The following is a 21,974-nucleotide window of genomic DNA, read 5'->3' as shown; positions in this document are numbered from 1 at the left end:
GACGTCATTTACGCGGCGCCGAGCAACGTATAAATCCGGAAGACCATTTGTTGGGCGAGTTCTTGGAAAATCTTTTCATTCCGTGTGGTGCCGTCGAGTTCCCTCTGAATCCTATCTTCGGCAACCAGAGTCAGGAAAGTCTGGACCTCCTCAACCGACCAAGGAGTGGATTTCCTCTGCGAAGCCATCTCGTAGCAGTACAAACTGAAGCAGTAAAATATGGAGTCTTGTCTTGAGTCTTGTATTTATTTACATTCTAGTCAGTCGTCGCGCGGTTATGACGCTTCCAGTGACGACACTCATCGGCCAATCAGTGGAAGGCAGTCGACTGACGTCACGTTTTAGTACGCTTCGGCCCGCTTGGAACCAGGGCTGAGGTGATACCAAAAGTCTACCCGGTTGCAGGTACTGCGTGCTAGTGGAAACACGCAAATAGCGTGCCGAGCCACGGCGAGTCGAGCCGAAGCAAGCTAGTGGAAACGCCATTAGCTATTCTAACTGCACGTGATATTGTTAAAGATGCACTTATTTTTTTCCTCACCAGGGACCAAACCCTGTTGGTACAAATAATCCATTCAGTATCAATTTTTAAATTTCTCCATTTTTTTTTGCTCAATAATTGGCATTGTCTCAAGAGGTATGAGCAGACATGCATCGCTCTCTAAACCAATCCAATCCGTTTCCTCGTCATGAACAACCCATTCAACCATACTACGTAGTTGCACCGCCCAATAGTATAACTTCCAATTAGGAAAGCTAAGACCGCCTTTTTCCTTTAGGCTAAATAGCAACTTCTGCTTAATTCTAGGCTCTTGCTTTTGCCAAATAAAAGCAGAAATAATTTTATCCCAAATTTAGAGATTAGAGGCTGGTATCCAAATAGGCAGTGACTGGAAGAGATATGTCAATCAAGAAAGTATATTCATCCTGACTGTTTCAATTCTACCCAAGAGAGACAGAGGAAGAATTTCCCATCGAGTCAACTCTGATTTCATTTGTGTGATTAATCTGCCATGATTTCCATTAGATAGTTGTGAGGTTTGTGTTGTAATCACTTTGTAAGGGCATAATTAAGTACTCTTTGTAAAAGGTGCGTAACCTCACCTTGAAAACGCTTATAAAATTCACCTGGATATCCATCTACTCCAGGTGCCTTATTGTTCTTCAGATTTTTTATGGTTTCCTCAATTTCCTTTATTATGATTGGTTCACTCATTGCTTTGGAATCATTTTCAGTTAATTTGGGTAACTTAATTTTTTCGAACATGGTTTTAATCTTCTCTATTTTGTTGTCTGACTCCTTTGAGTCATAGGGTGTCTCGTAGTAGACAGAAAAAGCTTCAGGATTCACAGGAGTCACAGGATTCACTATGCTTGCCACCGTGCAATTTGCTTGTGCCTTGCGCAGTTGAAATACTAATAGCCTGCCGGCCCTATTTCCTGATTCATAATATTTTTAGTTGGCAAAATGTAAGGCACCCTCCGCCTTATGTGTCAATAAGTCATTCAATGTTTGTCTGTGCAGGCTAAGAGACTTTGAAATATTCTCGTAGTTTTTTTTAAGGTCTTTTTATGAGTTTTTCTAATTTTCCTTGTTCATTATCACAATCTATCACGACAGAGCAATAAATTTCCCCCTCAGCACAATTTCATTCCAATCTTTTTTTATACTTTGAATTATCTCTGGATGATTCAGCAGTGAAACATTCATTCTCCATTGTTTAGGTTGTTTTTCGTTTGCTAAGTTTATTGACATAACCACTGGACCATGATCTGATATTATTATGGGTTCAATATGGCAGTCTATAACTTTATAGGCATCTCTTTTTAATACAAAAAAAAAAATCTATTCTGGAGTAACTTTTGTGAACCTTTGAAAAAAAAGTATAACCACGCTCGTTGGTGTGTTTTTGACGCCATATATCTACCATCCCCAGTTCCTCAATCATATTGCGCGATACCGTAGTTTTCTGTAGTATAGGTCCCTGTTCAAAAGGAAGTTTATCTAACTTTTGGTTCAATAAATCCTTCAGCCTGAGTGGTTAAAAGAGCTGTGATTTCTTTAAAGAAGTTGGGGTCATCTTCATTTGGAGCTTAAGTGTTTAAAAACGACATTTTCACCTCACTGATTGTACACATAACCAAAATGTAGCGCCCCTTCTCGTCTTTGTATGTGTTCTCTGAAGTTAAACCTAGTGATCTATGGCCCAGAATTGCAACTCGTCTTCTTTTACCCTTTTCACATGAAGCACTGAAAACCTGCCCTACCCATTTCCTCCTAAGCTTTTTGTGTTCTATATCATTAAGGTGGGTCTCCTGAAGTAACGCGATTGAACAGTTTAATTTTTTCAGATGGTTCATAATTTTCTTTCTCTTTATGGGATGATTAACTCTATTTATGTTGTAACTCACTACCGTCAACTTGTCCATTTTTGTAATTCTAAATATTTTTACAGAAACCGGTTGTTTTAATACTCTGATAGTATTGTTTTCATTCAACTGTACCATAATAACTGAGATCAAGATCAAATCATGAGCAGTAGATACCTTGATGATAGTGTTTGCCAAGAGACACAGAACATTCATAACAAAGAAATAAAATGATTTTTTTTAACATGAAGAACAACTGTGAACTTCCAGAACTCCAGTGGATTGCCCTGGAAATTAAATGAGCAGAGCCTTAACCTTACAAACGGACTCAGGGGATCTCCACTCCTGATCTTCACTGGGCAGAGAGAAAGGTCTCTGTGGGTATAGTGCACAAAGTGCAATAGCGACGGTCCACCAGGACCGTCGTTGTTACTGCAGTAACAACTCTCGTGTCCTGTTTGCTACAGTAAACAGATTAACAAACCCTCCAGTTTCACTGCCTTTAGAACTCATTTCTACATCCAAGTGTAATGACTTTGCAATATTCTTTAATGACAAAGTTCAAGGCATTAAAAATGCAATAATTTCCACAACACAAATAACTACTCTGCAGCCAGCTAGACACCTAGAGCTGACAGATTTCACACCTGTTACTGACAAAACAGTCGAAGAGATCATCTGCAGTCTGAGTTCATCAACGTGCTGCCTTGATGAGTTGCCCATTAGATTTCTAAAGTCTTTGCTGAGCAGTTTGTTACCACAACTCGCTCATCTAGTCAACATCTCACTCCAGACTGGAACATTTCCAAAGGCCTTAAAAACCGCTGTCATTAAGCCTCTTCTAAAGAAGAGCAATCTTGATGCCACAGTACTGAACAACTACTGGCCCGTATCAAACCTGCCATTCTTAGGCAAAGGCCTAGAAAAAGTTGTATACCAACAGTTTAGTGACTTTCTCCTGTCTAACAATGCTTTTGATACTTTCCAATCAGGCTTTAGGCCCCACCACAGCACTGAGACAGCTCTGATCAAGGTGACAAATGACATCCGCCTGAACACAGATGCAAGTAAAGTCTCAGTCTTGGTTCTGCTGGACCTGAGTGCTGCCTTTGACACAGTTGACCATGCGATCTTATTACAGAGGTTAGAAGACTGGGTGGGAATCTCTGGTCATGCTTTAAACTGGTTCAAGTCCTATCTGGAGGACAGGAAATATTTTGTTGAAATTGGTAACTGTGTCTCAGACCAAATGGCTATGACCTGTGGGGTTCCCCAGGGATCAATCCTGGGACCTGTATTGTTCAATCTGTACATGCTTCCACTAGGCCAGCTAATACGCAGCTATAATGTGTCCTACCACAACTATGCAGATGACACTCAGATCTACGTGTCACTGACGGCAGGAGAACACGGGCCTGTAGATACATTGTGTCACTGCATCAAACAGATCAGTGTGTGGATGCAAAACAATTTCCTCCAGCTAAACAAAGACAAAACTGAAATCATTGTCTGTGGCCCACAGAAACAAAGAGAAAGTGTTATCAGTCACCTTGAGACTCTCTCTCTAAAACCTAACTATCAAGTTAGAAATCTCGGGGTAATATTGGACTCAGACCTGAACTTTAATGGCCACATTAAGTCAGTAACATCAGCAGCTTTTTACCATCTAAAAAACATTGCCAGAATCAAAGGAATAGTGTCTAAACCAGACTTAGAGAGACTGATCCATGCGTTTGTCTCCAGCAGGTTAGACTACTGTAACGGCCTGCTCACTAGGCTCTAAACGAGCTGTAAGACAGCTGCAGTACATCCAGAACGCTGCTGCTCGAGTCCTGACTAGAACCAGGAAATACGACCATATTAGTCCAGTGCTCAGGTCTCTGCACTGGCTTCCTGTCGCTCAGAGAATAGACTTTAAAACAGCTCTGCTTGTGTACAAGTCTCTTCATGGTCAAGCGCCAAAGTACATCTCTGACATGTTAGAGCCATATGAACCAACTCGGACTCTGAGAACCTCAGGGAGGGGTCTCCTGCTGGTGCCCAGAGTCAGGACTAAACAAGGTGAGGCTGCGTTTCAGTTTTATGCCCCTAAAATCTGGAACAGTCTTCCACAAGATGTGAGACAGGCCTCAACTCTGACAATGTTTAAATCTGGGCTGAAAACTGTTCTGTTTAGCTGTGCATATGACACCTGAAAGTATTTTATCTGCACTCTTCACTTTTAAATTAATTAATTAATGATTATTTTTAATGTTTTTTTATTTTTTAATTTTTAATTTTTATTATTATTATTTTTTTTTTTCTTTTTAATGATTTTATTGCCTTCTTGTGTAGCTGTGAAACACTTTGAATTGCCTTGTGTATGAATTTTGCTCTATAAATAAAATTGCCTTGCCTTGCCTTGTCCCAGAGATGTCCTCACGTCGCCTCGATAGCAAAGTTTGCGACATTTTAGATGGTGATCGTATCCACCCCATCCCACTTCGGCCCTAATTTTCAGCTTATTTTCTTTTAATAAAACTATAGCCCGAATCAATTATTTCCAATTAGTAATTTACGCTAAACGTCATCACAAGTCCAGTCTCATAGTGGCTCTTTCTTTCTGTAGCTATTATTTCTTATTATTATTTTCTCCAAGTGTTTATTGTCATCATTTGTCTAATCTTATGATTTTTTTCATCTTTACTCACGACCAACGACTCTCGCTTCTCTGAAGTCGCCCTGAACGATGGTTCTGACCGCCGCTGGATTCAGCTGTTGGTTCTTCTTTCAGTTCTGTTATATTGTCCATCCTTCTCGTGTCAGTTCCCTTTCCAATATTTCTTGGTCCTCCATTGCTGTTTTGATGCCAAATTCTTTCAACGTTGACTGTGGCTCCAGGAGGGAGGGGAACAGTTTTGGATGAGTGCCACCATCCAAGAAGTCTTAGCAGGGTATGGAGACTAAGCTCTGATGTTCTTTTCTTTTAACTTTTTAATCACCTCTCTGACTTTCTTCCTTTTCCTCTGCAGATCGGGCTGGTAGTCATGGTCAAAATAAATCGTGTGCTCTTGGAACTGAACATTTCTCTGCTTCCAATCCTGCAGCAGCTCTTTTTGGTTCTCGCTAAAGTCCAGAAACCGAACTATGATGGATCTCGGTGGTGCATCTGCGGCTTTGGGCTTCGGACCAAGCGTTCTGTGCGCTCTCTCTATTTTAAAGTCAACTTCTCCTTGAATCTTTAATGAAAGTACTCCGAAAGTCTGTGAGAAAAAAGATACCATGTCATCTTTCTCCACGTCCTCTGGAACACCATTCAGCCTGATGTTGTTGCGGTGGAGTCTGTTTTCCATGTCATCACATTTGGCAGTGAGATTAGCCTCTCTCTGCAACAGATAGCCCAGTGCTCCTTCCTGCCGTATACTTCTGTCTTCCATTGTACCACTCAATTCTCGGCATCGGTCAATCTTCTGTCGAGCCTCTCAGTTCGTTGTTTTAATTCCTCCATGGATGACTCCACTCGGAAGAGAGAGGTTTTCAAGTCCCGAAAGGAGTCACTGTTTTCCTGTCGAAGTTTCCTCAGCTCCGCCAGCATTGCCGATTCCCCACCAGATTTCAGCGGTGTAGCTTCGGCTAACGTTAGCTGCTTGGAAGCTGTTATAACGTTGTCATTTTTACCGACTTTCATGTCTTTCTTGCCTGTTTATCTGACTGGAACTCATTCCTTTAATGATCTTTTCCTGCAGTCTGGTACTCATTTATTGTTTTTTGTTACTTTATCGGCTACTTATTAACGGGTCTGGTGGAGCTGCGAGTCTATTCCATAGCTTCACCCCTCAAGCATGTAACTTTAAAAAAAAATTCTTGTCATTATATGATGTGTAACAAAGCAGTGATATAAATGCCTTGTTGGAAAGTGTCTGTCAGGATGATTCATTGATGGAGATGAATGCAGAATAGTACAGAACTGTACATTAAGTCAGAAAAAATAAAGTTAAATCTAACCCAGCCCTAAAATACAGTGCCCTCAAGCAGACAAAGACAGTAACAGTGTTATCTGACTGGTTCAGAGTGACCTGACCATATGTACCTTTTGTCATGGTCTGGCATTCTCCTCCCTCTATTACTCTTGTTTCTCTCTCCCCATTGTGTCTTGTGTACTATGTGTATGTCTCTTTGAGCAGTTAGATTTTTTTCTTCTCATGTGTTGTTTTTGGTAAGTCAGTTTTTTTGCAACTTTCTTAGAATGGTCATAGAAATTAACAGGTTTTGCTATTCTATAAAAAAATGTTTTAAAAACTGGGAGATTTTTTTTCAAATTCCCTGTATCTGTTTGGTCTGTCATCGTTGTCATCAGAGTGAGCTAAAACGTGGCCCAGGTGGTCTTACCTTTGTGGCTGCCCTTCCTTACTCCTGGTTCTGCTGGAAGTTTCTTTGTATTAAAAGTGAGATTTTTTTCTTTCCATCTTTGCCTCATACATGTTCAGATGGCAGGATGGAATTTAGAAGTTTCAATGCAGTTGGTTGGTTTGGGACTTGGAGTTAAGAACTTGCCCTCAGTGCCAGGTGACATTAAATAGACTACCTTCAAGAGCACTACTTAAGCCTCTCCCCATTATTGGTCCTAATTTGAGCATCTTGGTTTGCATATTTTTGCTCCATTGTTGCTCCGCTTAAAGAAATGAAGCCTTAACCTGCCATGATGGTGATCACAGACTATGCTATGCTAGATATCCAGAGGTGTTTTCTTTATTACTAAAATCCATCAGAGAAGTAGCTTGTCCTTGCCACAATTTTTTCTCTAAATTGGGATTTCCTTGTGAGATGTTAACAAACAAAGAGACTAACTTCATGTCCACACTTTTGAAACATGGCACTTAACCATCTGGGAATCAGATTGACAGAGTGGTTCAACCAGACACTCGTACAAATGCTCTGTAAGTTTGTTCATGGCACTGGCACATATTGGAATCAATGGCTACCTTACCTCCTCTTTGCTTGGTATAACAAGTAAGCATGGCACAGGACCTTTATTCTGGATCAGATGGTCCATGTTATGCTACCATCCAGTGCCATCAAGCTTCTGGCAAAATAGCAAGGGCCATTTGAAGTGGCGAAACATCTTGGAACCACCACATGCCAAGTTGCCACTCTAGAACCATTGTGTTGTCACAAAGTGCTGCATGTTAACTTACACTGGGAATGGATGAAAAGACCCCAAAAGAGGGCAGATGCTTTGCTAATCAGAGCTGTAGAGGAGGATACCTCTGGATGATCGGTAACTGCTTAATCATCACCTTGCCTGGACCATAATCTGGAACTGTCAGCTGATCAACAAAGATATCTCAGAGCATTATGTAATTCTCAAATATTGCAAGAATGTCCAGGTTGCAAAAATCAAATAGAATATTAGATAGTTTGAAGAGTAATGCTCAAGCAAAATGTGCGAGTTACAGCGTTCTCCTGGTGTCCCAGGAAAGAGAAGTGGACCTGTTGCTTGAATGGGGATTGAGTGCCCAAATAGTGTGTGTAACCCAGTAGTTTTGGTCCCAAAGAACAATGGCACAATACGGTCTGAACTTTCAGACTTTGGATTGATTATTGTGGTCTGAATAATACAACAAGTACCCTCTTCTGCTTTTTTATTCTGATTTTGTGTGGGGTTGCTATCTTCACCAATCTACACCCCAGAAATCCCTCCCATTGAATCAGAGTTCATGGAGGGGATCAAGATAACATAGTTTTTAACACCCATCTCTGTCAGTTTGACTTTCTAGTCATGCCCTTTGGCTTAACCAAAGTACCTGCTGTATTCCAAACAATAATGAATCACTAATGACTGCTTTGTTTTTGTGTTTCTTGATGGTATTCTTATCTTCTCCCAAGATAAAATGAATGTAGTGTTTGCTAAATGCTTCAGTGACTCTTGAGTATTTGACTTGCATTGTCTACTTTTCCTTTCAATTCTGGTGTTACCATCCTCTCCATAATTGATTGGTTTTCCAAATCAGCCCACTTCAGTGCTTTACCAATGTTTTCCTTTGCTCTTAAGATTACTGACCCTTGAGTCAATCATGTCTTCTGTTTTTGTTGCTTTTCCCAAATATTGTTTCCAGATGAAGCCCTCGGTTTATTCTAAGAATGTCAATTTTTCCGTCATGCCCTTGAAGCCACTAGTAGACTATGGTCCGACTTCCACCCTCAAACTAATTCTAAAATTAGAATCGGCTTTACGATGTGTCATAGCTTTTTATCCATCCTAATGGAATGCAAACCTTGTTCTAAAAAAGCTACAATTCATACCCACAACAACCAGTGAACACGACTGTGGAACTCTCTCCGGCTTTCCTTACGCTGTTCTGATTCCATTCCATTGAAAAAGCAGCTGAAGACATTTTTACACAGAAAAGCTTTTAATTAATTAAATTGGTGTTTCACAGTGTATTGTTTTATTTTATTTAAATTGTTTTGTCTTTTATCTGTGAATCACTGTGTTTTATTCTGTTTTATCTGTGAAGCACTTTGTGTTTTTTTTTATCTGTGAATAGTGCTATAAAAATAAAATTTACTTACTAACTTACTTACGTTATTTAAAGTTACCTTGTCATAGCTTACAGACTTTTTCATCCATTAATCCTCCTGTAATGGTTATCAATGTGGACTGAATACTGCACAGTTAAATATTTATTGCTAAACAATATATCCTTCACCATGATCCCATTCTCTTCTATCGCACCCAGTTTTTAATGATTCATGTTTTGTTTGTATCTACTTTAAATAGCATTTCCCTTAAATAGCTGGTTGATACCATACATTAAGTGACACGTCATGGCTGTCTATTTTCTCATTTATCTAATTTAATCTATTTTAGTTATTGACATAAAAATGTCTAAATTATCACTACAGAAGAAAAGAGAGCCCCTGTCCAGCATTAAGTGTTAACACAAAAATGCTGAAATTAAGAAATTATATTATTTTCCAGTTTAAAATTAATATATTTCCTATTGTATCTTTTATATCATGTGAAGCTTGAAAATGCAAAATGATACAAAGTTTCAAGCATGCAAAAAGATTTGATTGCATCAATCAGTGATCCAAGGCAAAAAAAAAAAAAAGACAATATAGATGTTGACCAAGCATTCCCCAAAATGAGAAGAAAGAGGAAAAAACAGACTTACTGTAAAAGCTGGCCATTACATAGTTTTGGCAGCGATCACCAGTAAATTCATTTGGACACCTGGGGAGGAAACAAAAGAAAGAGACAAGAAGAGACAGTTAATTTATACAAGAGCTGCATAAAACCCACAACAGTCATCACTGGTGTTGGAGACGGAGCAAGCTAGACCAATATGTTTAAGTTCAGTTAAACATCTTGGACATTTATACAAATATTGATAACAATGGGATTTATTAAAATTTTAGCTATTTTGCATTGGCTGTCAATTGAGCTAGTTAGAAGACCCTTTGCAACAGACTGAAATTTGCATGTAGCTATGTGAACCCTGAGGATTAGTCTAGAATTTTCCCTCTAATATAACCTTATACATGGGGTTTGAAATGGAATGGGTGTAAAGCGGAATCAAGAGAAGGTAGTTTGTTTTAACTCTAGGAAATACACAGCCTTTTAATGTAATGGTTTGCCGGTCTGAACAACATTAATGGCATGTGATGAGATATGAAGTACATGCAAAAATCATGACACTGCTCTGCAAACAGATGTGTGCTTAACTCTTAAGACCCTGTTTTACTTGGTTGGCTACACTTGATCTAAAAGAGCCATGCCATCTCGTCAGATGATATCTCCCTTTTTTTCTTTTCTTTTTCTTTTTTCCTTTAAAGAAAATATGACAAGGGAGAAACACCAGCAATGACATGTGGGACTGAACACAGTTGTATTCACATACGTTTTGGTTTTGAGACTTTCCTAAGCACTGCTTGTTCACATCGGTGCCCAGTGAATCCAGCCAAGCACCTGGTTGATGGGTAGAAGGGAAAAGAGGAAAAACAGCACCTATTTGTTATGAAAAAGACATGAACACTTACTGACAAACAAGTGTACTCCAACAAAACACTTATAAATATATTACACAATTCTTTTGCCAAAAATGACCAATGATCTCTGAAGTACTTTTTAATTAAGAAACAGTCTAATGAAAACAGTTTAGAGACGTTACAAAATCACGACTTCTGGGGGCCACATCCTGGAAATGTCATAATCCGTGTTTTTGTGTTTCATAGTTTCTATTCTTTATGTAATATTTTGTACATTTGTTTTATTTTGGTCATTGATCTTCAGTCTCCTTGTTTCCTGTTTTATTTTGTAGTGTCTTCCCCCGTGTATTTTGTTAGTTTACTTCCACTGTTACACCTGGGTTTATTTACTAATGACACTCACCTGTTTTCAACCCCCTTGTCACTCCCTCAGTATATGATCTCCTGGTTTTCTGTTGTCCTGTCGGATAATTGTTTCTCATGCATGTCACCCATCTTCTCTGTGATCTCTGGAATTCCGTAGTGTTTCTTTAAATAAAACCTTAATCCACCAGCTCCAGATTCTCATCCTTGTCTATATTTGGGTCAGGTATCTCCACCGCTAGTGAAAGCATGATCCGACCACAACAAGACCCTTCTTTCAAGACGCTTCTCTCTACCTCTGATGGGGTCGGCCGTTACTGTTTTATTAAAGCTGCCATCCAGGAAGAGATGCTCCAGAGGGCGGCGAGGCTCTAAGTAGTTTCCTCTCACCTTTTCTGCACCATCTGAATCTGCATCCGTCCTCGCTCCAGCCCATCAGAGTTGTTGCTTTGGCCCAAGCCTGCATAAAGGCCGTCGCACACCTTTATGATTCGTGTACGATTTTGTCGGCCCGATGACTTCGCATGGGAATCGTAAAGGTGTGCGGTAGCAGCCGACAAACGATTTTGTCGTTTCATCGGATCAAATCAAACATGTTTGATATTTCCATACGGATTTTCCTTGTGCCGAATACAATCATATGTGTGTGCGGTCTCTGTTCCGATGTCATCGCGCAGGATTATTTAAGCAGCCAATGGGAATAGCACACTTTGTCACGTTGGAAGCCGGGGAAAATCGATCGCCATTTTCAGTTTGAAAGTCACGTGATTTGTGGCTTCCTATTTCGGTCATGTGATAACCATCCATCCATCCATCATCTTCCGCTGGTCCGGGGATCGGGTCGCGGGGGCAGCAGCTTGAGCAAAGAGACCCAGACGTCCCTGTCCCCGGCCACTTCCTCCAGCTCTTCTGGGGGGACCCCGAGGCGTTCCCAGGCCAGCCGAGAAACATAGTCTCTCCAACGTGTCCTGGGTCTTCCCCGGGGCCTCCTCCCAGTGGGACGGGCCCAGAACACCTAACCAGGGAGGCGTCCAGGAGGCATCCTAACCAGATGCCCGAGCCACCTCATCTGACTCCTCTGGATGTGGAGGAGCAGCGGTTCTACTCCGAGCCCCTCCCGGATGACCGAGCTTCACACCCTATCTCTAAGGGGGAGACCAGACACCCTGCGGAGGAAACTCATTTCGGCCGCTTGTATTCGCGATCTCCTTCTTTCGGTCACTACCCACAGCTCGTGACCATAGGTGAGGATAGGAACATAGATTGACCGGTAAATCGAGAGCTTGGCCTTCTGGCTCAGCTCCTTCTTCACCACGACGGGCCGGTGCAGAGTCCGCATCACTGCAGATGCCGCACCGATCCGTCTATCAATCTCCTGCTCCATTCGTCCACTCGTGAACAAGACCCCGAGATACTTGAACTCCTCCACTTGGGGAAGGATCTCATTCCCGACCCGGAGAGAGCATTCCACCCTTTTCCGGCCGAAGACCATGGTCTCGGATTTGGAGGTGCTGATTCTCATCCCAACCGCTTCACACTCGGCTGCGAACCGCTCCAGTGAGAGCTGAAGGTCACGGCCCGACGACGCCAACAGAACCACATCGTCCGCAAAAAGCAGAGACCCGATTCTGAGGTCGCCAAACCGGACCCCCTCAACGCCCTGGCTGCGCCTACAAAATTCTGTCCATAAAAATTATGAACAGAATCGGTGACAAAGGGCAGCCCTGACGGAGTCCAACCCTCACAGGAAACATGTCCGACTTACTGCCGGCAATGCGGACCAAACTCTGACACCGGACCAAACTCTGACACCGGTCATACAGAGACCGAACAGCCCATATCAAGGAGTCCGGCACTCCATACTCCCGCAGCACCGCCCACAGGAGTCCCCGAGGGACACGGTCGAACGCCTTCTCCAAGTCCACAAAACACATGTAGACCAGTTGGGCGAACTCCCATGCTCCCTCCAGGATCCTGCGGAGGGTATAGAGCTGGTCCACTGTTCCACGGCCAGGACGAAAACCACACTGCACCTCCTGAATCCGAGATTCGACTATCCGGCGGATCCTCCTCTCCAGTACCCCCGAAAAGACCTTACCAGGGAGGCTGAGGAGTGTGATCCCCCTATAGTCGGAACACACCCTCCCCCTTTTTAAAGAGGGGGACCACCACCCCGATCTGCCAGTCCAGAGGCACTGCCCCTGATGTCCACGCGATGCTGCAGAGGCGTGTCAACCAAGACAGCCCTACAACATCCAGAGCCTTGAGGAACTCAGGACGGACCTCATCCACCCCGGGGGCCACAGAGGAGTTTTTTGACCACCTCAGCCCCAGAAATGGGAGGCCCCACGTCCGAGCTCCCCAACTCTGCTTTCTCATCGGAAGGCGTGTTGGTAGGATTGAGGAGGCCCTCGAAGTATTCCCCCCACCGACTCACGACGTCCCTAGTTGAAGTCAGCAGAGCCCCGCCCTCACCATACACGGTGTTGACGGTGCACTGCTTCCCCCCCCTGAGCCGCCGGATGGTGGACCAGAAACTCCTCGAGGCCGTCTGGAAATCATTCTCCATGGCCTCCTCGAACTCCTCCCAAGCCCGAGTTTTTGCCTCAGCAACCGCCGAGACCGCGGTCCGCTTGGCCTGTCGGTACCCATCAGCTGCTTCCAGAGTCCCACTGGCCAAAAAGGCCCGATAGGACTCCTTCTTCAGCTTAACGGCTTCCCTCAACACTGGCGTCCACCAGCGGGTTCGGGGATTGCCGCCACGACAGGCACCGACCACCTTACGGCCACAGCTCCGGTCGGCCGCCTCAACAATGGAGGCGCGGAACATGGCCCATTCGGGCTCAATGTCCCCCACCTCCCCCGGGACATGGTTGAAGCTCTGCCGGAGGTGGGAGTTGAAACTCCTCCTTACAGGGGATTCCGCCAGCCGTTCCCAACAGACCCTCGCAATACGTTTGGGCCTGCCAGGTCGGACCGGCTTCCTCCCCCACCAGCGGAGCCAACTCACCACCAGGTGGTGATCAGTTGACAGCTCCGCCCCTCTCTTCACCCGAGTGTCCAGGACATACGACCGCAAGTCCGACGATACAACCACAAAGTCGATCATCGAGCTGCGGCCTAGGGTGTCCTGGTGCCAAGTGCACATATGGACACCCTTATGCCTGAACATGGTGTTCGTTATGGACAGTCCGTGACGAGCACAGAAGTCCAATAACAAAACACCACTCTGATTCAGATCGGGGGGGCCGTTCCTCCCAATCACGCCCCTCCAGGTCTCACTGTCATTGCCCATCTGAGCATTGAAGTCATGTGATAACATTCGGTCGAATACATCGTAGGTTCGCAAGTGTGTGCGGTGGACGTGCGAGCGTGTCAAATACGGTCCGAATTGTTATGCCGATCACCTGACAAACGATGCAACGATGACATCGTAAAGGTGTGCGCCGGCCTTAAGAGTCTGCATTTAGCCCTGAATTTTACCCTGCTCCAGAGTTTTACTCTCCAGTGTGGTGGCCGACAGAGCTCCAGTCTTCTGTGGCTCATCTTACAGAGCTTCAGTCTCCAATTAAGCAGCCTTTGGCGCATCTGTCCTAGGCGCTTCAGGTCCCAGTGGGGAACGCTCTTTCTCCTGTTCCCGTACCTGTCTTGGAGAAGGTCCCAGTGGGGGATGCTCTTTATCCTGTTTCAACATCAGAGAGATCCCAGGTGGACTCACCTCAGCCAATTCCTGCTTCTGCCTTTAAAGGGACCTGGATAGCCTCGTCTTGGTCTGCTCCTGTTGCTGCTTCAGAGGGTGGATGGGTGGGCTCGCCTCTGCCAGTCATGGTCTCAGTATTCTCCAGGGTTCTGCTCAACCTGATGTCCAGTTGTGTGTCTGGGAGGTTCTAGCTCCGCATGTCGTGTGGCCGTCAGCCACAGAGCAATTCCTGCCTCCTCGTTAGAGTCCTGCACTGGAGCCCTGGGCCCGAGGGGCCCGACAGCCCGAGGGCCGGGCTTCGGGCCGACGACCGTATAATTACCTCGGACATGGGCTGGGCACTTTTATTTTTCAATTTAATTATTAAAAAAATAAAAAATAAAATCAAAAATCAAAAACCAAAACCCTGCTAATTAAAGAACTGTGTTGTGTTTAAATGAAAACAATTGAACGCAGGAGCAGCTGCTCTGCCCCGCGCCAGCACCTCCCTTATATAGGCATACGGTACCTCACACTAACACAATCCTCCGACATGCCTTAAACACAGATGAGCTGGCTGAAGTAGTCCCAGAAGTAGCAGAGAGACCCTGTTGGCGGCCAAGGCTTTTAGTCCGCTACCTAAAACAGTCAGGCCTGGTCAGTCAGCTGCCAAGAACTGTTAAACAAATGGCAGAGATATTTAGCACAGTCTTCCTCACACTGGAGTCAATTCAGTCAGTCCATGCAGAGCTGCAGGTGCTTCTTCAGAGCCGTGGTGAGAGCGCACGATTGCGTGATGTCTCCCCAGATGGCCTGTGCCTATATCAACGAGTTCTCAATCTGCTGATCGAAACATGAGCCCCTATTTTAACCTGCTCTTTTATGTCCATTTTGATCTGTCAGAAACCGTTTGCTTATTCACAGAAAAATAGAATGCTGTTTTTTTTCTAACTGCAGAGAGTTATCCCATTTTCAGAGCGGCAGATTGAATTTACAAATGCACTCAATGAATATAGCGTACTATCGCTAAAACATTGTTATGGGAGGTTAAAAAAAAAAAAAAAAAAAAAGGTCGGGCAGGGCCGGGTTTGGGCCTGAGAATTCTGAAAACCTGTCGGACCGGGCTGGGCTGGGGCTCCACCCCCTCGGGCCAGGGCCGGGCTCGGGCCCAGATAATAGGCCCGTGCAGGGCACTACTCCTCGTCATTGGCCATCTGGTTGTCCACCAGAGACACTTCTGCGCCTTCATCGCCTGTCTCCCAACTGCCCACCTGAGAGTCTTCTGCTCCTTCAACGCTGATTGTCTGGCCATCTGCCAATGAAACCTCAGGTCCTTTGTCGCTGGTCATCTGGCCGTCACCAGTGAGGTCACAGGTCATCCTCCAAAGAGGTTGCCTGTACTCCTGCCGATCAGGCGTTTGTCTGTCCTCCTGCCTGTCCTCCTGCTCCTCGGCAGTTCTACCTCTACCTTGTTGCATTGCCAGTTCTAGCCGCCTGGTCCCCGAAGGGCTCTACCTCCAGTTTCCTGCTTGGCCCCAAGGTCTTTACTGGGTCTTTAGGACTTACTGACTTTTGAAGTAGCCTTTTGGGCCAATTCCCAGTCTTCGGGAATGTGTTTTTGTTCTTTTCGTATGGACTTTTCTCTCCGTCTTGGCCCCCCTCCACCCATCCAGGTTTGATATCCTAAGAGGGTGGGGGGTTCTGTCATGGTCCGTGTTTTTGTGTTTCTTGGTTTCTATTTTTCATGTAATATTTTGTACTTTTGTTTTATTTTGGTCATTGTTCTTCAGTCTCCTTGTTTCCTGTTTTATTTTGTAGAGAACGTATCAATTTCCATTGCAGGAGTGCTCTACTGGCTTTTTGCTGTCCAAAGTTGTCTATTATATCCTTTAGATTCGGGTAGCACACACCATTAAATCCTTCATAGCTATTTTCAGAAGCCTGCTTTTCTATTAATACTCTAATTTTTGTCAGTTTACGTCTTGCTGTTTTCTGCTGAGGTGTTGCTACATGGTTCTATATGCTTGTATTGTCCTAATGCAGTTACACCTGTGTGATAAAGCAATTATGTAAAGTTTGGGGTCTTCTGCTGGAGCAGAAGTGGGATGTGTGCAGGCACAACTCATTATGACACTATCACTATTGACTCATTCAGTGACACAAGAAAGAGCTACGCTCAGTTCACTTTTGTCAATTAAAAACTTCCGCGTTGAGCAAAAATTTTACAGAAAATTTGAACATACTCATTTTCACGCATTCATGTACAATTCTGGTCCTCTGTTTTGCACATAAACTGTTGGAACAGCATCTGTCCTCATGAAAAGTTCTGTGGCAAACCAAGCTGTTTTTTGGTTTGAATTGAAAGTTGAGGAAAGAGGACTCACTGCCAGCACAAGAACAGTCTCTCACAGGGCAAGACACTGCTCCGCATCACTTTGCCCAAGTCAGCTAAATCAGGAAACCTCAGCTGGTGGTTGACCATTTTGTTTGTTCTTGTTTGAAAACACATTAAAAGAGATGGGCTTATCAGTTATTCTTGCTCATATTCACTGTGTCTCTCAAATAAATGGCTGGAACAGCATCACACTTTAGAATAAGTTGCAAAATCAAACTGTGAATGGGTCAAATAAATGAATTGGGATGAATGAGTTGAAGTGGTACTACTGATTGTTTGGATCATTCTGCAAAGAAAGAGTTACAATAATCCAACCTGCTCGATGTGAATGCATGAGTCAGTTTTTAAGAGTCCATCAGAGATCCAAATTTTCTGACTATAGTTATGTAAGGCAAGGCAAGGCAATTTTATTTATAGAGCACAATTCATACACAGGGTAATTCAAAGTGCTTTACAGCTACATAAAATCACAAGAAGGCAATAAAACCATTAAAAAGGAATAAAAATAAATAAATAAAAGAAAGAAAGAAATTAAAAAAGAAAGAAATTTAAAACCCATTAAAATAATCATTAATTAATTAAAAAGTGAAGAGTGCAGATAAAATACTTTCAGGTGTCATATGTAAGCAGTAGAATGTAGTTCTGGTGACATTGGTAATGTGATTAATAGGGATGTCCCGATCCGGTTTCAGACTCGATCGGAATCGGACGTTACATCCTGATCAGCAATCAGATATATAGCCTATCTATATATGTATATTTATTCTCATAATTTTTTTTTTTATCAGAACTATAATATTTCAAAACAAATGGGAAAAAATAACAGCTTGGTATTTACTTTTATGTGATGGTACAGAGTCAGACCCTCTCAACGACCCACAGAAAGAACGCATGCGGCATGACGTCACTTTGCTGCCGTAAAGCGAAGCAGAACACGGCAGCAGCTTGAAGCTGGGGGCCGAATGTCTGCGGTGTGGAGGTATTTTAAAGTGGAGGACAAAAACGTCGCGATTGCAAACTGTGAGATATGCAAACTTGGGATTTCAAGAGGTGGCGAGGACATGGCTAACATCCTTGATGAGAACAGGAACAGGCTCAAACCTGACAAGGTAGAGATGTTGGTTTTCATCAAGAAAAGCGTACATTTCCTTCTGTGAAGCCAGAGGAGGAGAGGAAGAATTAGGAGTGCAGTTAAAGCACATTACTGCCTTACTTTAGAACACTGTGGCCCTTTTATTTGCTTATTTGTTTTCATGCCTGCAGGTATTTCAAGTTGAGCTGCTGCTTGTTTTTATATTAGACATTGTTGCACTAAACTACAACGTGAAGAATTTGTTTATTACTTGATAACTTTTGTTGTTCAAGCTACCTCACAGAAGTGCTCTGTTTATAAGTGTTAAATGATAAAATAAGGTGAATAAAATAAAAAATAGGGATGTCCTGGATCTTTTTCTTCGCTGTTCTTCGGACTCGGGGGCAAAACAACCTAATCGGGACATCCCTAGTGATTAACATATCTGAGATTAGTGCCCAAAATAATGACAAGCATTCTGACTTGCTCATGGGATTTATGGAGAGTAAAGACAGACATGAACAGGTTTTCTCTTTTGTTTGGACTAACAACAAGATTATCCTTATGCCCACACAAAAAATTCTACTTCCATTTCTACTAACTGCTTATGTTGATGTATGTATGAGATTAATAGCTGCACTCGGAAGATCACCACTGTGAGTGTCCCACAGCCGGTATCAACACCACTATCTGCTCCAAGCAGGACACAAGAGAATGTCTCATGAACAGACACAAGCATCCATCTTCTCTGCTGTAAAGCGGCGCCGGATTTGATGTGACTATCGTTATTAGGCCTACAATACATGCCCAGATTATTTTCGGTGTGGCGCACAGGGTTGCTTGAAAGCGCCCCCCGCACGCTTTTTTTCGCACCGGAGCCACTCATCCTCTGCGCTCCGGGACCTCCCACTTTACAAATTAAGCACTGCTTATATTGAAGCACACGGAGACCCCTCTATGTAGATTGACTTGTCCTATACTTTTATTAGCTCTTCTTTTATGTTGTCTTTGTGATGCCCAGCAGGTTAACAACATCACAGGTGCCAGACTCCACCTATTGGTCGGAGTCTTAGACGCAACATACATCACAGAATGTATGTATGTATGTAATCTAAGATGGCGCCGCGGGTGCTGTCTTGGTGTGTTGGTGCGCATTGTTTTGGTTTTATTTTGTGTTTTAACTCTGTTTTTTGCAATGGTACCCAGAGCTCTTTCACCAAAGAATATCTTTTCATGAGCTCAGGGTAACATCACCAGAGGATTTATTTCCTACTTTTTTTCTCCCTACATTAGAAATTTTGGACATTCTGGTCAAAGGTGCGCTCACCTTTGCTCACGCAGTGAAATGCTGGAGGAGAGGGAAACCGGCCGGTGCGCTCGTGCGTCTTCACCAGCTGCTGTTTTGTGCTTCACGGAGACGTGGCTGTGTGGATCAATACCAGACTGCGCTGCAGCTGGCAGGCTTCCGACTCTACAGAGCGGACAGAGACACAGAACTTTCCGGCAAAGCTAAAGGTGGAGGAATCTGTTTTTACATCAACAGTGGTTGGTGCAACTCCGTGACAGTGATCCAGCAGCACTGTTCTCCTGACCTGAAATCCTTCATTATAAACTGCAAGCCTTTTTATTCACCCTGTGAGTTTGCTTCATTCATTCTTGTCGGTATTTACATCCCGCCGCATGCCAACGTGCAGGACGCCTAGCGCATGCTCACCGACCAGATATTGTGTTTGGAGCGGACCAACCCAGACTAGTAGTTTATTTATCCTTGGTGACTAGGCCTTCAGGAGTGGGGACAAAGATAGATTCAAAGAGGCGCAGCACAAGTTTAGCAAGGCAGTGAAAGAGGCTAAATGACCGTACTCTAAGAAGCTCCAACACCAGTTCTCAGCCAACGACTCTGCGTCTGTCTGGAAAGGGCTCAGGCAGCCAACTACAACTACAAGCCTAAAGGCCTCGGTATGCTACTCCGTCGCTATCCATCACGCAGAGGCTATTCAACCTTTCGAAGTTCTCCGTCGGGATGACGGCAGTTCACCTCCCAATCGGTAGGCTTCGCTACGTTAGACGACCCAATCTTGCGACGTCTATCGTGAAAGTCGTTGATTGATTGTTCACCTTCTGGCTCTCTCAGAGAGAAAGACTGTTGTTGGAGTTGGAGCTTATTGATATTGAAATGCACATAATTTTGATCAAATGTTAACCGGCACACAGTAAACTCTTTCAAAAATGGCGGTGTTGTTGTTCTGAGAGGAAGGAGCTAAACCGGGAAAGTGATTCTGGAAATTATTTTGTTAGCCGACCAATCACAACCCTTGCGGTCTCCGCGAGTCTCAAGGAAGTCGCAAGCGAAGGAGAGCGTCTCTGGGAGGGTCTCCGTCGACGGAGAGGCCATAGCCTTTCCCGGACGACTATAAATCAGGCTTAAAGCCCCGCACTCCATAAACGACCAACACCTAGCCAACAACCTGAACGAGTTCTACTGCTGCTTCAATAGACAATGGGACAGTCCTGAAACCACCCCCCACGACACCTCTCGACAGCTCCAGCTTCAGTGTGTCACATTCCCCCTCCCCCACCTCAGCAGGGGCCTGGACACCTCTACCAATGCCCACCTTAAAGCGCAGTTTGCCTACAGAGCCTACAGGTCTGTAGACGATGCAGTCAACTTAGCCCTCCACTACATCCTCCAGCACCTAGACTCTACAGGTACCTATGCCAGGATCCTGTTTGTGGATTTCAGTTCTGCTTTTAACACAATCATCTCGACTCTGCTTCAAGAGAAGATCTCCCAGCTCAGTGTGTCTGACTCCACCTGTAGGTGGATTACAGACTTCCTGTATGACAAGAAGCAGCACGTGAAGCTGGGAAAACACAGCTGAACATCAGCTTCCTCATCAAGAAACCCCAGCAGAGTCGGTGGCCGCGTCACTCTGGCATGGGTGGTGGTACTGGGCCTGGGCCCTGGTGTCTGAGCGCTGCCTTGCACCCCGCGGATTGCACCCTCCCTGTGCCTGGGGGGTCTGGATTGCCCTGGGCACACCACGTGTGGGTGGGTTGGTGCGGGTCCTGGTGTCGGGCTGGTTGCTCTGGGACCTCCGATGTGTCCGCAGGTTTTTCTTTTTTAGGGTGTGGTGGCATGGCGTGGCGTGGGGTGTAGTGGTGCTTTTGGGTGGGCCTGGGTGATGGTGGGTCTCAGACCCGGGCTGCTACGACTGTAGTGACTGCGTGTTTGTTTTTGTTTTTTTCTTTATTTGTATGGGCCCTCTGGGGTGGGGCAGGTGGGTGCCTTGTGGGTGCGGGGTAACTCCCCCGGTCGCTGCAGGCCCCGGACCTGGTGGACATCAGGCCCTCCTGCCCTGTGGCAGCTCCTAGGAAACGGGGGTAGCCAACCTCTGGCTGCCCTCTCCAGGGGAGCCTCTCTCCCCCTGTTTTCTAGATCCCCATACCCCTCTCCCTTCTGGCTCCTATACACAGCACACATTCACACACGTAGGGTTTTGAGGGCGCGTGTGTTCTGCGGGGTGTAGTGGATGGGACCACGTAGGTGGTCCCCTTTGCTGCACTCTGCAGCCCCCCGTCCCTGTTTTAATTACACCTTCGACATTTCTATGTATCAGACACACACACACAGTGGGAGTGGTAGCACTGAGTGGTATCTGGTGGGCGGGGCTCTCTGGGTATGTAGGCTGCCCGGAGGGCCACGCTCCCAGTTCTACAAGGTTGCCTGCCCCTCAATTTAAATGCTCACTATTAGAAAATATCGAAGAGCCAGAGGGGCGAGGGGAGGAGTCTTCCAACACCCCTGTTGCCTGGTTGCTGCCTGGGGCGGGAGGGGGCTATGAATTGTGGGCCTATACACTTATTATAATTAAGCACGGTTATCATGTGGGACCTGTGCCATGTGTATTGCATGTTCATGTACTCACACACACACAAATTCATTAGCCCAGTAGCATGCTCGCTAAGCAGTTGTTGTGTTGTCCTGTGGTTTGAGATCATCCATATCCACATTTGTGTTGTATGTGATTGCTGCTACTTGTGCTTTTTTTTGTTTGTGTGTTAGTTTGTTTGTTTGTTTTTTCTCTGCTTGTCTGCTTACAGGTGCTCCTGGTGGCTCTAAG

The 21,974-nt window shown here is 44.6% G+C and overlaps 1 protein-coding gene across 3 annotated transcripts in view; it reads right to left on the bottom strand.

Annotated features, from left to right (window-relative positions):
• nrg1 (neuregulin 1) overlaps positions 1-21,974 on the bottom strand; it is an 86,815-nt gene that overhangs the window by 43,736 nt on the left and 21,105 nt on the right. For all 3 annotated transcript variants that reach the window (XM_075456048.1, XM_075456049.1, XM_075456050.1), the window contains one exon: positions 9,528-9,586. In XM_075456048.1, the coding sequence (XP_075312163.1) occupies positions 9,528-9,586 (59 nt within the window). The remainder of the gene's footprint in view (positions 1-9,527; positions 9,587-21,974) is intronic.

Source organism: Odontesthes bonariensis, chromosome 22 (assembly GCF_027942865.1).
Source record: "Odontesthes bonariensis isolate fOdoBon6 chromosome 22, fOdoBon6.hap1, whole genome shotgun sequence".
In the NCBI taxonomy this organism is placed as follows: domain Eukaryota; kingdom Metazoa; phylum Chordata; class Actinopteri; order Atheriniformes; family Atherinopsidae; genus Odontesthes; species Odontesthes bonariensis.
The sequence above is the reverse complement of the archived record's forward strand: the minus strand, read 5'-3'. Positions and strand labels throughout refer to the sequence as shown.